The sequence below is a fragment of the Cariama cristata genome, unplaced genomic scaffold, assembly GCF_000690535.1.
Source record: "Cariama cristata isolate BGI_N322 unplaced genomic scaffold, ASM69053v1 scaffold21317, whole genome shotgun sequence".
NCBI classification, from domain to species: domain Eukaryota; kingdom Metazoa; phylum Chordata; class Aves; order Cariamiformes; family Cariamidae; genus Cariama; species Cariama cristata.
This window is the reverse complement of record NW_009626343.1, coordinates 17,821-34,769: the sequence shown is the minus strand read 5'-3', so window position 1 is coordinate 34,769 and position 16,949 is coordinate 17,821. Positions and strand designations below refer to the sequence as shown.

General features: G+C 42.9%; 1 protein-coding gene across 1 annotated transcript; it reads right to left on the bottom strand.

Moving 5' to 3' along the window:
- Positions 1 to 2,055: 2,055 nt before the first annotated feature.
- Positions 2,056 to 13,426, bottom strand: MOB2 (MOB kinase activator 2). The gene is made up of 5 exons (XM_009704007.1): positions 13,371 to 13,426; positions 13,003 to 13,163; positions 11,690 to 11,783; positions 4,977 to 5,101; positions 2,056 to 3,390 (listed from the first exon to the last, which is right to left on the bottom strand). Exons 1-5 carry the CDS (start codon positions 13,424 to 13,426, stop codon positions 3,080 to 3,082), a joined length of 747 nt encoding a protein of 248 aa, XP_009702309.1. The 3' UTR covers positions 2,056 to 3,079.
- Positions 13,427 to 16,949: the final 3,523 nt, after the last annotated feature.

Here is a 16,949-nt window from a genome sequence, read left to right as displayed (position 1 = left end):
GCCGGCCCAGCCTTAAACAGTGACAACTTTAAACAATTTACAAAACACATTTAAAGCAGCAATATGACAATTTCCTCAGTGTTAGAAGACCTAAGCTGGTCTTTTAGATACAGGGGGGATTCAGGCTTTGTGCTTACAGTGTGGATAGTCGGTGACATGTTGCAAGCCTAGAAAGTCACTGACAGCCTTCAGTGGCATCAAGCAAGCAGAGTTTGAAGAGTTACTACAGCATAATTCGGTTACCTCTGAAATACGCTTGGAGGCTGAGCTTTACAGTAACATTTACTCCTGACAAGAACATTAGTGTTGGCACTATTTCAGTGCTTTCGTTATTCCCACTGCTAAACCCAACAAGATAGGCTACACCAAAATAGGATTGATTATTTGTGTTCTTGTTAACTGCTTGTAAAATATAAAAAGATTACCCTGCTAGATGAAGTGTCTCTGCTTTCAGGAATATCAAATGTCTGCAGAGTAAACTTGGGACAGCTGCCATGAACAACAGCAGGCTCTTCTAGAGCTAATGTGGTACTTCACTGTTCTCCTGGTAGCTGAATGAATGGTTTGCTCCTTTGCACCAACACCTGGGTTCCCAGACTTCTGAGGAGGTTCTGTCAGGTCTCCTAGGGGAAGCTAAGGTATAGTCACCCTTGCATTTGATATAGATATCACTGTTCTGATCTGACGCTTCTTAAGAGTTGTTGCTAAGTCAGTCTTTCCAGAGAGTTGAACTGCCTCTTGCTCAACTCAAACCTTTCCCAAATGTGTATCATTTCTACTGCAAATGCATTTTTACAAGTAGATATAAGTTACCAGCAATACTTAGGTTTGGGTTGTTGTTCTTCCTATTACTTTCTGACCTTGAACTCTACTGTATGCTCTCCTTGCAAGTAGCACAGGGGCCTTACAAATGAAATGGTAGCTTCTGCTGACCTCAGGTTCTCCCTTCAGCCATTAGCGTAGGGAATTGCAATGGAAAGGAAAGGCTCACACCAGCATGACAGGAGACCAAATAGGAATATTCTTCTGGTCGCAGCCATAGGAGGAGGATGTGGTGGGGAAGGAGTGCTCTCAAACAGCCTCTCTTAACAGCACCCAGAGGAGCAGGTCAGGGAGACTCCAGCACATTTGCTGCCAGGTTCACAAGGTACCCACACTCTGGGAACCAACAACACAGGACAAGTCTGGGCTCACAAAGTTTGAGGTTGCTTTCGCTCACTCACTCCTCCACTTCTCCTGTGCTGGTGCCTTTTTGCTCTGTTTCCCTCACCTTTACGAGTTCTTGCTCTTTTTCTCACTTGCACATTTTCCTTCCTTTATCTGTTGTGGCTCTTGCACACTTCTTCACAAGCTTTTTTTCTTGCTCGTGCTTTTATGTTGTCTCTTTTTTCCTCCTTTCTTACTCATGCTTCTTTTTTTTTGTTTTACTTGCTTGTGCCTTTCCTTCTCTTTTTGCTTTGTACTTGCTTTCCTTTCCTTCTCTCTACTTACTTTTACTACAGTTACCTCATTCAGGAAAACCTTCTAGGATTCATGCCTGGTCAGTTATTAATGATGTATATACCTCAGGATAATGACCAAAACCAGTAACAAACAATTCTCAGAGGCTGCCACAGATTTGATAGGAGCACAGTTGCAGGCAAAATCTGGCATTTTCCTAACTGGAAATGCTGACTGCAAGAATTCATTGGAAATGTGAAGGAAAGAGGAATATCACTGTCCAGATACAATATTGATACAACACTGTACCCACAGATACTGCGATACAATATTTGCCGCAATTTTGCAGAATGTAAGTATGTACAAACAGGAAACTTGCTCCTTCCCAAGTGTTGCTCATCTTTGCAGTGCTCATCTTCTGATTACCTGGGGAGGAGGGTCCTAGCACTACCAGAAAGAGCAAGGAATTGATTATAAATGTAAGATTACAGGGTGGAAGACAAACCATTATTTGTAAAGCTGGTTGAGAGCAGGGCCAACAGCATTCAGTGGTGAAAGGGAAGCTGTATGGGTGGACTCCACTGACTTTTGACGCTGCAAACACATAAACAAAGCTTGTGGCTGATAGATTTGGTTTTATTATTATAGAACAGATGAACTAAAATAAGCCAACAATATAATTTTATGCCAACAGCCATCTTTCTAGCACAGGCGGTGACTGACTGAATGTACCCTTCTCCCCCCTCCCCGGGCCTCTGTTCAATGGGAAGCAAATGGTGGTGGCTCTTGCACATGGGTTTTGGACTCCAGTGATCTTACTCTTTTTATTTATCGAGGTATGCCTGGGAAAAGAGGAGGTGGGGGAGCAGAGAAAAGAGTATATATGTTGTAGGAGCAATAAGCAGAAAGGCTTGTGGATCCTCTTGCACGTTCACATGTTGTGACCAGGTAGGTGGGACAACTGGAGAATCATGCCCGCTTTCAACACGTAGCAAGCCCCTAGTTGCTACCCTAGTCAAGCCAGGAGTTTCTTCCCAATCCAAGCTAACGAAGGGCAAGATGCACTCAACTGGGGAGTTTTTGGCAGGGTAAGGGGCAGTCTGTGTGAAACCAAACCAAAAAACCACTCCCCCACCCCCCCTCAAAAAAAACCCAAACCCAAACAAACCTGCATTTTAAGCCACTTGAAAGTAAAAGTCACTTCTTATAATAGAATAGATATTTTTTAAATGGCAGGACCACCATCCTAGAAAGACAAAGGGCTTACACTCAAGACCAAAGAAAGAAAAACAAAAAAACAACCAACCAACCAAACAAAAAAAACAAACACCAACCAAAAAAACCTAGAGTGGCCCCCCTCTCAAGCTTGGCTCTTCTCTAAAAACAGCACTCATCATCCATCGGAATAGGTAAAAGGAGGAGTGGACAGAAAATAAAATAAAGTCGGTGCAACTTCTTGCTGGGTGGCGCATTAACCCAAAGCTCTGTACAGTCCCGTATGACTACACGTCCTGTGGTGGCAGCGTAATTTCTTTCAGCTTTCATTGCTGTATATGTCTGTATGTATACCTGAACATATACATACACACAGAATATATAATATTGTTTTTAAATGTTAGTTTCGATCCTGTAGGAGGGCTCATCTCTCTTTCACATGGTTCTGTGCTCCTGCGCTGTTGCTGCTCCCATTGCCGCTGCCGTTACTGCTGCTCCCAGTGCTGCTGCAGAGGACCTCTGTGAGGTCGTCCATGATGGTGGTCTCTTTAGGGTCCACGAGGTTGAACTCCCTGATGAATAGGATAAAGTGTGTGTAGAGTGTATTTAAATGTCCGTGCAGCTCCAGTGCCAAAGTCTCCTTAAAGTGTGAGGAGTAGATATGGGCCAGCACATGGAACAGGTACTTGCAGATCTTCTTCACTAGGGACTCAAATGAGTTTGGGAATTCCTTGCCTGAAAGGAAGATGGAGAGACACTGTGATAGCTCCAGCTGCTCACCTTCAGCCCCACAGCAGCATCTGTGTGGGCTGAGCTGTGGGTAAGAGCAACTAGCCCACTTTATGCAGCAGACAACTTGTGGGCCTCCTATCATCCTTTTACCTTCTTTTTACAGGAATTCAGGGGAAGAAGCTAAGGAGGTTTTAAGCATTTTCACTTAACTTTTAAACCCTAAGGGTTCAAAAATCAGGAAGCAAGTGTAATCACTTCTTTAAAACCACCACATTTTTTGTTACTGGCTGTAAAAAATAATGAGAGGTTTGTCTGGGTGTGTATCTTGTTTGTCCAGGAGTAGCAGATTTTTCCCCTGGAAGTACATAATGCTTGGGAGACCAATTCACAGATCCTGAAATGGAAGCTAAGGTACAGGGGCCTCGGTAGTGTGCAGCAGTTTGACTAACTGCATGGAATGACTTCCCTCACTTCATTGCTGAAATTCTATCAAACGGGAAAAGAAACAAAAGGCACCCCAGTATTTCCTTCCATCGGGTGCAGCTGAAATTGCGCTTGCTGGAGCAGTACCGTGCCTACACAGTAAAAGACAATTATTGGACAACTACTTTGGTAACACTGGAAGTGAAACTGAGGCAAGCAAAAAAACAACGCCTGCCATCCTGTGCGTGATGCGCAATACAAAGGCTGTAACTGGTATAAAGCGCACGTTGGCCACACGGACAAACCACTTTCATGAAACGCCCTCATCGCCCTTGAACAAGCTTATTAAAAAAAAAAAGCCAACTGCAGCTCACTTACTAGGCACTGTCTCACTAGACACTGCCTCTTTCCAGATCAAAATGTTTGTAAGCAAGGCTACTACTAGCTTAACATTTACTATATTCTAAGGTTCTAGTTCCCCAGTTATCTGTGGGAGGGGCTCAAGAAGCCACCTGCTTCTAGTCCTGATTAAGTCCACCTACAATAACTTCAGGTCTTGCTTTTCCTCCCCTTAACCAAAGGCATTGCATGTAGCGATCCTGTTAGGATACAAATTTGAGTTAAAATTACTTTCCAGTTCTTAAGAATGACATTCTTATTTAATCTTTGGAAGGGGGGGGGAGACTGCAAACAATCTGTGAGATGAGGCCTGGCTGGCAAGGAAGACAAGCCACGTTCCTGGCAAATTGAATTTATTTCCTCCCTAATGTGTCAGGCCTCTAAAGGAAATAGTAAAACAATAAGGTTAAATTTTACTAGCAGCAGGCTGTATTGAACACATACATGCTGACAGTTTTCAAATTTTCATCCTCTCTCAATACAGGCTAGAAGATCTCAAAATTCTTGAAGAAAAAGAGGTACCAATGGTGAAATATGTCAAGGGGACAGGATTGTGAGACTTTCACCCCAGTTCATATGCCAACAGTGCAAGTCTGTCTTACTGCAAGAATGAACCAAACTTTTAAAATCTCTTTAAAAAACCAAAACATGAAACAAACAAGTGAGGAAGCTGTCTGGTATTAATACCTATGCTGAATGCCAGCTTTCGCCTTACTTATGGCATCTGCAAAGAGCCACAGGAAGCACCTGTCCAAAAGCAGACGTACCGTATTTTGTTGGAAAGACGTCCTCATCTGTCACTAGTTTCTGCACTGAGCTCATGACGAAGTCAACGTACTGAGGAGCAGTGCACTTGATCTTCTTTCCCCGTTCATCATACCAGTAGTACTGTCTGTGGAGAGAATTGACAGTGTCACCTCGTTACACCTTGGCTCCTCAGCTCGACTCCTCTAAGAGGTTCGTGACTAAATAATACAAAACAACAGCTGTGACGTTACCACATTACATCATAGCTGCTACAGAAGCCATTCACTTCAGGGTATCTTTCTACATCAAAAACCTTGAATTGCTGTTAGCCAGTTTTGTTTCTCCCTATCATGTCAGGAGTGGAGGTAGTAGTACCAAGCACAGAAATCCCACTGACGAGTCTCCAAGGAGAGGAGCTCTACTGAGGCAGTGGTAACTCCCTATCCATGACAGACTGAGGTTTACATACAGTCTATAGAACTGTACAGGAGAGCATTCTATAACTATTTTTAAAGGGCAACAACATTGCACAGTGATAAATTGGTGATCTTCTTTCTGATGCTTAACATCACAAGACATGAATTAGCCTTGCAGTGTAGTACTACTACACAGGCAGAAGGTGGCGCCAAACACCAGCTAGTTGAAGCTGGTGCACTGACGTACTGGCAGCGGGTTTTAGTGCTGCAAATCCTGTTCCAGAATCCAATGTGGGGAAAGTTTTCAGGACCCTTCTGCACATCCCTACCAGTGTGCCTTAGAACTCTGCTCCTTTGGTTACAGTTACAGACTCCCCAAAACATCTGAATTTACATTTGACACTGCCACCGGTGGATAATCCTGTTGGATCTTACAGAACAGGAGACATTAGTGTATCGCCTGGCTCTCCAAAAGCAACCATAATTCACTCAGCCATAATCATCTTAACTGCAGCCATCCCTCACCTGACAGAGAATCTGAAGGCTACTAAAGCACTCAAGGTTTGTTCCTTTCCCCCCCCCCCCGCCTTTAAGTCGTGAAAAGTCTTAAAGGTTTGTCCCCCCCCCCCCCCGCCTTTAAGTCGTGGTTAATTAAAGCACTTCTGCAACCAGGAACAGCTATCCATTGCATTAGGCTTATGCAGTGAGAAATGTTTTACAGATAAGGAATTTGGCAAACACTTTTTGATTATTTTTTTTGCCTGTGTCATATTAGAGGTGTCTTGAGTTCCATCTCCTGAACTCTTCCTTCAAATAGCCTAAGCTCTCGGCACAGTCCTGTATCATTACGGCACCGATAAGAAATCCATTGTATTGGTCCTCCCAGAACACGGCATAGGTGGGGTTTGCTGACTGCCTTTGGAAGCAAGGCTGAAAGTGGTTTGAGCTTCAGAACTTGGCTAGAAAGACAGCTCACCCAACACATGAGCCCAACGAAAAGCCAGGTACTGGTTTTTGCCTGTCTGTTCTGCTCCAACTCTGCTGCTGTTGGCTAGCGATCTGTTATCTGACATTCCTCACACAAATCACTAAACAACCCTCACTGTAGCCCTAGACAACGTATTGCTTCAGTGTGACGTTTAGCCACCTTTGCCCACTTGGGGTTTTTTGGCATGGAAGATAAACACTAAAGATGTTTTTTCTGTGCCTAACGAACAGGACTAGACTGCATTGAACTGGAAGCATCTATACATGCCACTTCGAAAGTGAAGTTTTACATATACTGATCAGCACAACAGTCCTGAAACAACTAAAGAAAAATGTTAAGTAGCAACTGAAGAGTTTTAATTTACAATGTGTTTTCATTGCCCCAAAAGATTCTTAAAGGACCTGAGGGTGGTGAGGTAAAGACACTAATGACACTGTTCATGCCCCAAGCCATATGAAATCAAGAGGAAGCTGCAGAAATAACTAGAGTAGTTCAAACGTCAAGAGAGGAAAGGCAACTGAAAACTAGTTCTGTAGATGCTTAAAAGTTCAGAATTTTTCTTGCAGCTCATTTTCAGCATGTGGTGCTTAGTGACTCTGTCATTTTCTAGAGAGTGCAGGATTGACTGCAAAAGGGCCTGAAAAGGTGAGCAAGTGGATGAAAACAGGAGTCGTCTTTGTTAAGAGCTATGTCAGGCCAGCATTTGGGCCCTTAGGCATAGACTCTGTTCTTCATCGCTGCTTACTTCCTTTATATGACCAATATATAAGGAATTACACAACGCAGCGCACTAACACAAGCCACCTCATTTGTCTAGGCCTGCAGTAAGCTGGAGCAAGACAGTTCTAGGCAATTCAGACTAATTTTGGGTCTTAAGACAATGCTTGTTGCCAAGAGCAGAAGCAGGCTGGGCTGTCTGTACCTCAGCAGTTTTCTCACGCTGCAGAAATCCTCAACTGCAAGACAGAAAGCATAGTTTAGAGTTGCCCTTAGGCGCAAAAATGACTCTGGATAATTGGATTTTAGTTAAGAGAAACAGTTTGGCAACTGTACAAGTTCACTTACATGAAAATATAAGTGAATAAATCCACTGTAACATCCCACTGCATACCCTTTTTGCCTTTCCTTGAAAATTAGGCTAATTATACAAAATAGAAATTTAAAAGAAGAATCATTAATAGTAAGGGGGTAACTACAAGGATTGTCCTGTTGATCAGAATCCTGTGTCATCCTCATGTTTCAAGGGCTGTGAACAGAGTCTTCAGAGGTGCTGGAGGAAGAGCAGAGCCCCTGCCACGCCATGACCATCTCGCACCTGGTGCCCAGCTCCCACCTGTGCCAGTTACCTCCCTTAACAAGACAGGAAGCCCAACTGCATTCCACCGCTGGCACTGTGACAGTACAGTCCCTGATTAGGCAAGGGAGGGGAAGCAGAAAGGACAAGATGATGACACTTAAAGGCACTTTTCTAAAAGGGCTCACGTGATACAGATTTTGATTATTTTATTTCCTTTGTAAAATTCTGGTGGATTTAAACTTCCCCAGTATGGAGAGCACGCGGAATTTGCAGCACCAATCTTAAACCTCAGGGAGAAACAATGATGGGTTTAACAGAGAAAAGCTTACCATGCAAATAATGAAGTATAATGCATATGAAGTCACAGTGCAGCCTCTTAATATATGCACATATTTTATCCTTTTTTTCGCTAAAACATTCTGGGTTTGTGTTGATGACATAGAAGCCAAGGCAGAACAGAAGTTGCATCAGTACACAAGAAAAGCTTGTGGAAGGAGGGAAAGGCAAATGCTGTGGAGATTACGTGGTCTGCAAAGGAAGGAGACACAGCCCTGCTACAAATACTAAACGACAGGTTACGAAAAAAGCAGGATAGCAAACGGCATCAAATGCAAAGGCAGTAATACAGCACTCGTCAGCAACTCGGAATGGCTCGGATGGTTTGGTAGGGGCAAAGCAACGTTGGGGGGTGGAGGGGGGTGGAGAGAGAGGAGCCACTATGTAGAAGCATAGAGCTCGGGGAACTTATATTTAAGAAAATGCAAAACATGCAGGTTTGAGTTAAGATTTCTAGAAGGAAATACTCTCCATATGCAGAGACACTAAGGGCGAGGTAGACACGAGAAAGGAGACTGTGAAATTAGAAAAAAAAAAAGAGTGATAAGGAATTATCAATTAAGGGATTTCACTGGACCAAAATGCAACCTTTCACTCCTGCCTGCGGGCTGCCCAAAAGTTTGCATCCATCCTTGATTTATGCCTCAGGAGTTTTGTAATCTCAGCCTCGTGAACAGCACTTACCTGGGCTCTTTACTCCACTCACTTCAGCACTTTGAGAAGTTATGCCCAAATGTCAGCTAGAAAACCAGTCTGCAGCTCATGGTGCTTTACAGCTAGTTTGTGTAATCATAAGCTATAAAACATACTAAATCTAAACAGTAAATACTGCATTAAAAATAGAGTACCTGCTTGACAGCAAGTGATAAACATATTAACGAGCAAAATTAAGTAATTCCCAAAGTTACATTAATGCCACCCTCATTACATTTTGAAGATAACTGGCCATTCTGGTATTTCTCTTGGCATTATCCCGTCTTGCCAGCAAATGCTTCCATCTGTTCTACAAAGAGTTTTGGTCAGATGTCTCTTAGTGACCCTAAGCAGAAATTCCCTGCCTCATTGTGTGCAGATGGCTGTGCTATCTCATGTATCTGACAGAGAGAGGGCTGAAAGCTGCATCTGTCTGCAGTTTGTCAGTTGGCTGGAGCTTCTCTGAGATGTTAAAACCTTACCTCAAATACTGAAGTGCAACTGGTGTTTATTTTGCCAGCAAATCCTCTAAACTTAGGATTGAGTATTTGCAGTGCATTTGAATGCAAAGAACTTGACAAGTAACCTGTTCTCAGTAGTTACTCCAACATCTCAACCATAAATACAAAAAGCCTTCCTTAGGTGCGACCAGAATGGTGTGATCCAAAACCCACCTTAGAGAACCGGGCAAGGAAAACAAAAGAGGAGCAGAATGCAGACCTTCATACTGAACCACCTAAGAAATCAGCACTGAAAAAAACGACAAATTGCGCCCTTCTTCCAAGGTAGTGTAATTCTGTGGCAATCTAATCTAGGTATTTGCTATTTCATCCCAAACTACCTGAACAAACAGATCAGAGGCACAGAAGGTCAAATCTGGAGTGTCCGTCAGGTTAATCAGCAGCTGAGTCTAATGTGCAGGTGGTACTCTACATACTGGAGACAGGTCAGAGGCACAATAAATCGTACCAACTGGTGTTGCTCCAACACAATAAACATGTCCTTACCTTACTTCCTTAGGGTAAGATTTTTTTTAAAAAAAAAAGCAAGGTGGGGAAGCAACACACGGTTTTGACATAGTCATAACTGGGCATGAACAAATGAGCACCTTTGAGGCAGTTCTCCGTGTTCCATTTAGGCACATTTCTTCCAAAAAGGAAGAGCTAGGAAGGGCAGAACATAAGGATTACCCAAAATTGTCATTAGAGATATTTGGAGAACACAATTACGAACAGGCCCTTCAAAGCTGAACTGCACTGGGGTGTGTAGCTAGGTGATCTCACCTCTGTGGTTTTTTCATAGACCTGCATGCTTGATAGAAGAATGAAATATGCAGCCTACAGATTGCAAACATGAATCAGTCATCTGCCCCTAAGTACAGGAAGATCCTCAAGTTGTTATGCTTTAGCTAAACACAAATCGTTTCAAGTGCTTCACCCAAGTGTAGACACGCTTCCTGTTATTCCCAAATAGAGCAATTTTTCAGTTTTCCAAAACAAAGGATAGGAACATTCTGCTATCAGTCCTCACCGCTAAAAATACAGACTACAGCTGGAGCCGCCTACAGGCACTTCCTTTCTTTCTTCTGCAGCAATGAACTGCTTACAGAGAGCTCTCGTTTGAGACTCCCTCAAGCAGAATGGAGGGACACTTAGGTACGTTCCCTACCACCACCTCCTGTTAGCCACTATTTCCCATCAACCAAGTGGATAAACAGTTAAACTCGGTCCTTTGGACAGTCAGTGCTACATTAGGAATTAAAATATGAGAAAGCTTGGGAGCAAGAGTCAACAAAACACTCATCTTACTGATCACTATGTCTCATTTAGAGACACGCTGTCTCCTTTTGATAAGATCTGGGTCCAGCAGAGATTTATTACTTTCTGTTCCAGCCTGCTTTCAAGAGGCCCTAGCATGGCCTTTAATTCTCAGTACTGACAGTTATCTTTCCAACTTTTACATGCAAAAAAACCCTCTGTACAGTTTGCATTCTTCAGAGTGCTCTCAAAGAAAGCCCCTGATACTAATTTCAAGCGTACAAGATAGCCCAGTACATGAAGCAAGGATTCCTTTCTAAGCACTATGTAATTATTGTCAGAGATACAATATAGAGCTCTGGTTCTGTTGCATACATTCCCTGGGTGGTGTTTGATGTACTATAACGTTAACTGCTCAGTCTTCTGTTTTAAAATCCATCTCAACAAAATTAATCTCAGGAAATGCAAGAAGAGGGAAGAAAAGGACTATCAACACATGTGCTGGAGGAAAAAAAAAAAAAAAAAAGACACAAAAACACAACAGGCTTATTCATACTCGAGTGGATCTCGTATTCCATCATGTTGGACTGTGCTAATCAAGAGCAGGAGTTTATGGTAACTTTTTCTTATATTCACCATGTACAGTAAAACTACAAAGCTTTCTTTCATAAATGACAGCTAGTCAATGTTAAAAAAGTCTGGGGAGTCCTACAAGGGGAAAGTGCCAAACCAAAACGTTTTCCTTACTCTTTGCAAAGCTGCCACTTGTGTCCTCTGTGCCCAGGGGCTTAGGCAGAAAGCCAGCAGCTCACGTCAGGCTAGAGGTTATCCGTCAGCAGCCTGGTGCTCTGTCAGCACTCCAGCTATCAAAAGCACCCTCTGAGGTTTTGGCAATTCCTTTATCCTCCCCGGCCTTCTATGGAAGGCCCTTACCAGTACAGTTAGTTTTGCCTTGCTCCTCTTCCCCTCTCCCCCAAGGCTACACACATGGTAATTTGCCTCTTAGTCTGACCTTACAAAGCCAGCTCAGAACAGTCAAAGATTCTCATCCTTCTAGTCCTCCACAAAACCAGATTTCCACCACCCTTCACTGCTGAGGGGAGAGAAGAGGATGTACAGCTGCCCCATTCTCACTAGGTAGACATCTGCTGCAGAACGCTTACCCAACGCCATCCAATACCGATATCCTCCCCCAAGCAACTCTGAAGACTTCACAGAAACCTTGTAATTGTAAATATCGACTTACGTATTGCACACTGCCATGGTCTGACATGACTCTCCTGTACAGAATTCTGAGATTGTACTATACTGTAAGTTGATGTGATGAAAGAAAGTTGTTGCTGAAAAATAAGCACAAAAGGAAAGAAATTCAGAAGTAAAATACTTTCAAACACTGGTTATCCTCTAGACAATTATTTAAATAGAGCAAGCAAAGTGACCTCAGAGTCTTGCACTTGCATACAACTTTAAACATGATTTAGTTAAATGAGTCTAATGATGAACTGCAAAACAAAGAGGTACACAGAATGAAAGCTCTTGTTTTGATTTAAGATGAAAGCACCATGATGCATCAGCTCTTATTACTCACTAAGCAGCAAGACTGGAAAGTGTCCCTGTCATCAGCCTCACCTTTACAGTAGAATACTACAAGCTGAAGGCAAAGAATTTGCTATCTTCTTTTGAAGTCAGACTTAAAACGTACAGTGGCTAGAAAACAGCATTAATAGTTCTCACGACACATCTCCTCTTAAAAAAAAAAAAACAGCCTGAAAACTAGTACACTTCAACTTTTTAAAAATCTCCCGAGATAGTTTAACATCTTAACACTCCTCAGGGGGCACCTCACTCTTTGTTAATGAGTCTCTATAACATTTCCTAGTATGCGGTTCAAAGTAGTTGCTACTACCACATACGGTTGAAAATGTAAACAAGACTGGGTCATAGCAGCAGGTTAGGACTGACAGGTGACAGAGAAGCACAGGAAAGTATTGTCAGTCAGCACGGAGATGCACAGACACAGCATTCAGTCACAGCAGTTACTCATGTCTCTGAGTTCTGGCTTGACTACAGTTGAAATTCACAGTAATTCCACCAAAGCTTGGAAGGAGAAGGGAGAAGAAATCCAACCAAAAGACTTAAAAACTTCTGGCTTTAGGCATAACTTGCTTTACACACAAGTCTTAATACACTACCATTTTTACAATGCTTCTGGAAGACCAATAGCTTGAGTCAGAAACATGCTGAACCAGCCAGTTTAGCAAATAGTCAAAGGGAATCTGATGGTCCTCAAAAGAGCAGCAAAACCTTTCATGCCCTCAGTACCACAGGGAGAGAGCTGGAAGGATGAAACGCATCAAGGCTTCCGTGCTGCTGAGCACAGTTGGTTTGTACATGAAACAGCCTAATTACTATTCAAGGTATAATGACATGCATTATGCAGTAAGCATACATAGTCATTGAGTGTTTTTCTAAGCACTGGAAACTGTAAAAAGAAACAGTGAATGAATGCTGCCTTGGGTGTGGACAGCAAGCTCAGAGCTGTACGATCACAATACTCACTGTTGCTGGCTAGCCACTCATTGAGGTCTATTTCTCGCGGTAACATCACTAGCTCCTTAAATTCAAAGTCGGTAATTCTGGATTTTGTGTATTCTGGCTCTAGGTAAAGTTTCTTCTCTTCCGGTGCGGGCTTTTTACCATTTGGCTTTCCTTTGGACTTCCTGCAAAAGATTAAAAAGAGAGAAGAAAGGTTACCTTTACTGTTGGTGAACAGCTACTGAAACCTGAAAGAAGCCGGTTTATCCAAACTCCTGTGTTTGTGTTTACACTGCTCCTCCTGCCTTCCCTCCCCTTAGCTTATTTTTTAATTAAAGCAAAAGATAGTTTCTTAAGAAGTGTATTTGAACTCAGTCACTTTTTTAAAGTACCATTGGAAGTTTTGAATGGCGTTGAGAATCCTGCGACCGAGCTGCTCCATCTCCATCGCCCTTTTGCCAGTTTAGATTGCAAACTCTCTCTGCACACCTATGAACAGTCGTGAGCAGAACGGCACTGGGCCGGCAGGAGCTACTCTAATGCCAGTATACTAACAGTCTGCTGCACCGTACTGTTAACCGTCACCTGCAAAATGGGAGTTTGAGGGACAGAAGAAGCGGGTTGCTGCAAGAAGACAGCTCTCAGCTGGGAAAAGGCTCTTTCCACACAAAGTGCTGTCACCGCCCCTTCAAAGCTACGGCATTCCTCACTACTCCAGCCCTACATTCTTGGAGATACCAGAAGCCTTCTGGAAGTGAGCACCTGTGACTCCAGCTAGAAGCACTCGTAACTACAAAAACACCTGCTTTCTCAACCACCAGGATACCTGAGACAGAAAGATCCAACTTCATTTTTTGTCTGAAAATCCTTTAAAATCTGATGCATTATGAAATAACCTTCCATTTGGATTTATAAAAGCAGACAAACCACATTCCATAAAACACATTTATCTCCATGGCACATTGTGACTTTTCATCTCCTGTTTCTAAAGCGTTTGTTGCAATCACTAAGGTTTTCCTCTCACTGTTTTTAACATCCTCACGCTAGACTGCCAACCCAACCCGTATCCCTGGGGCAGGGGTTCAGTAAGGACTACTGAGGAAGGACGGCAGGTCAGCACTTTGGTCTTTTGGGCTATGTGATCGAACAGCTGTACATCCATGTGTTCCTACAGTTAAAAAATCCACCTAACCAGAGCCAGAACATCTATGTAATGGTGAGGGACAAGCGCAGTAAGGCAACACTTGCTGTGCACTATCACATGAATACAAGGAGGCGATGCCAGGATTTTTTAATGCCAGGTTTTCTCAGTTAAAGAGATTTCTAAGGATCTGTAAAACCAAGATGAGCCCACCTTTGTAGATGACTGCATTAAGTTTGCTGTTGAAGTTCATCTAGATCCCATCCAAAGGAAAGTGACCTCGTGTTCTGGCTCTTAACATGCTTTAAATAATCTTCCAACTGTGCCCCTGAGATAAATGCAGGCTTGGTTTTTGCTGTGAGGAGGGGATACACATCTTTTCTGGAATAGTGTTTGAAGTGTCAGTGCTTTCCCCAAAGAAAGTAGGATTATTCAGATTTCTCTCTTTATGGGCTCTTTACTGCTCTGTTCATTAAACCCATCTTCAGAATAACTCCTCCTCCACATCACCAGCACTGCAGTAGGGAGAGACCCAGACTCACCTTCCACAAGAAAGGAACACCCTAACTTGGTCACTCACTGCCACTCTTTACTGTCTTGAACTTGCATTGAGTCTTGTCATACTTCTCTCTAACCAGTAAATTAAGACTAGGGAGACTTTAAGACTTCAGGAAGGCCAGCATCAAGGAAAAATCAAGGAAAACTTAGCGACAGCAGCACGACATACACTTACACCCTCATGACATATTTACAAACCACAGATGCGCAGAAAGCACTGCGGGAGACCTCCGGTAGGGAAAAGGTGGTCGCCCTCTGTTTCCATATGTTAATGAGAAAGGTCGATTTCATGGTTAGAGAGAGGATGCCTGTGACATAGAACATCTTTTCAAAGAATACAAATACAGTATACATGAAGATGAATTCAGCACATAGCTACTCTTGCGCATTTCCTGCCATCTCCTTTTTCCACAACAGTGCATTCTATTTCAAATGAAGCCTGCAAGATTTGTCCCTTACATTTATTTAATGACATAACCTGGAATAATTCTCATAGCTGCTCCATAAAGGGATGTTTTAGGATCTGCAAAGTCGGATGTTCCTCAGCGCAAGGCTCTTCATACAGTGGGGTTGGCTCAGTTAGACCAACTGCTCCTGGTTGTCAGCTAACTACTCTTGTCTTCAAACCCTTAGATCTGCTAGATCTCCCTTGAACCTCACCATGTAAAAATAAGCTACAGGTAAGAAAGAAAAGTCTGTGAAAGCAAGAACTAGAGGAGGGCCTTAAAGGTATTTAAGGACGCTATGAAAGATACATTTAATTTATTCTTGGGCCTGAGACTTTATTTCACAAAACTTGAGATGATATTCAAGGAAAACATAATAGCATAAAACAACAGTCTCATTCGATAGTCTGTAACCTGACTTTATAGCAGATGAAACAACATGTTTGACCTCTTCCTTTTGCAGGAATACCATGTTAAGACTTGAAACTACCGTACCCTGACAGTCAACAGCATAAATCCAGTTGAAACTATGCACTTGCCCCTGAGCTAGTAAAAAATACTCCAGGCCACTGATTTGCTTAATTCCCAGCACAGGCTGCCTTACTCCTACGCTGCTGAAACCAAGCCTGGCACGCTCCACACAGCACCTTCATACCTGCTGGGCCTCTACAGACAATGTTACGGTCTACTCAGAATATACTCTTTAGGGGTTTTTTTCAGCTGGTTGGGTTTAGTGGGTTTTGGGGTTAGTTTAGGGGGGTGGGATTCAGGCATTGAAGGGTAAGTTGATTTTTTAAGAAAATTACAGTTCCAGTAACAATCATGCAGAAAATACCTTCAACTTCAGAGACCGGTTTGACAAACCGCATTAACCACACTTAAGGGAGAAAAGTTACCAGTGAGAAGTAGTTTGGATAGAACAGAGTTTGTGTCTTTGCTTTACTTCAGGATACTTAAACCAAGGGCCCCAGGTTAGGGCTGTGCCACGTCAGCTAAGAGCAGTCTTCTGAGAGGAGGAGGAGGAGGAGGGGAGAGAGAGACAAAGAGGTCAAAGACAGTCTGTCACACAGCCAGGCCGTGGAGGGAAACCACAGAAGGCAGGCAGACATATGAGGCTGAGGCAAGCTTTCCACTGAATAGAAATGGGTGGTGTGTACCTCATTCGCACTTCAGCATCTTCTCCCCATTTCAAGAAGAGAAACAAAAATTCAACACTAAATATATTGCACAAGTTTGCTAATGCAAACGACTATACGTCATCCTTTTACAAAAACCAAGCCCCTCCTTTCCACACACATCAGTTCTCTGTTAGATTAGTACATGCAGCCACTTTGCGTCTTTTCAGTAGACTGTGTCAGTCTTTCCACAACTGCCTTGTATTGGAACTGGAGCACTTCAAACAGAAGCTTCTTGAAGGATCCCATGCTCTGCCCCTTTCCAAAGCTTTGGCTTGGTTTAAAAAAGAACCAGACGCATGGGTATCATCACTGAACCTGCAAAATGCCCATAATCACTGATACCAAAGGGTTTATTCACACCACTCAAACCTGAATGTCAAAGTCACCACGTGCAACACAAAGTTCTTTTTAACCTTTTGCAGCTGCTGGGAGCTAAAGCAAGACCACAGAAATTGTTGGTTTTCATGACCTGCGTGCAGTGCAGCTGGGACACTACATGGCCCAAATAGTTTAAGTACAAACTAAAAAAAAATTCCAGTCTTAAAAACATCAAGGTTTGAACCGGACCACACAGCTTCCCTCAATTACGCAGAACTTAGGTTATAAAGTCAGACATACTCATATTAATCGAATCATGCTCAGTCTAGG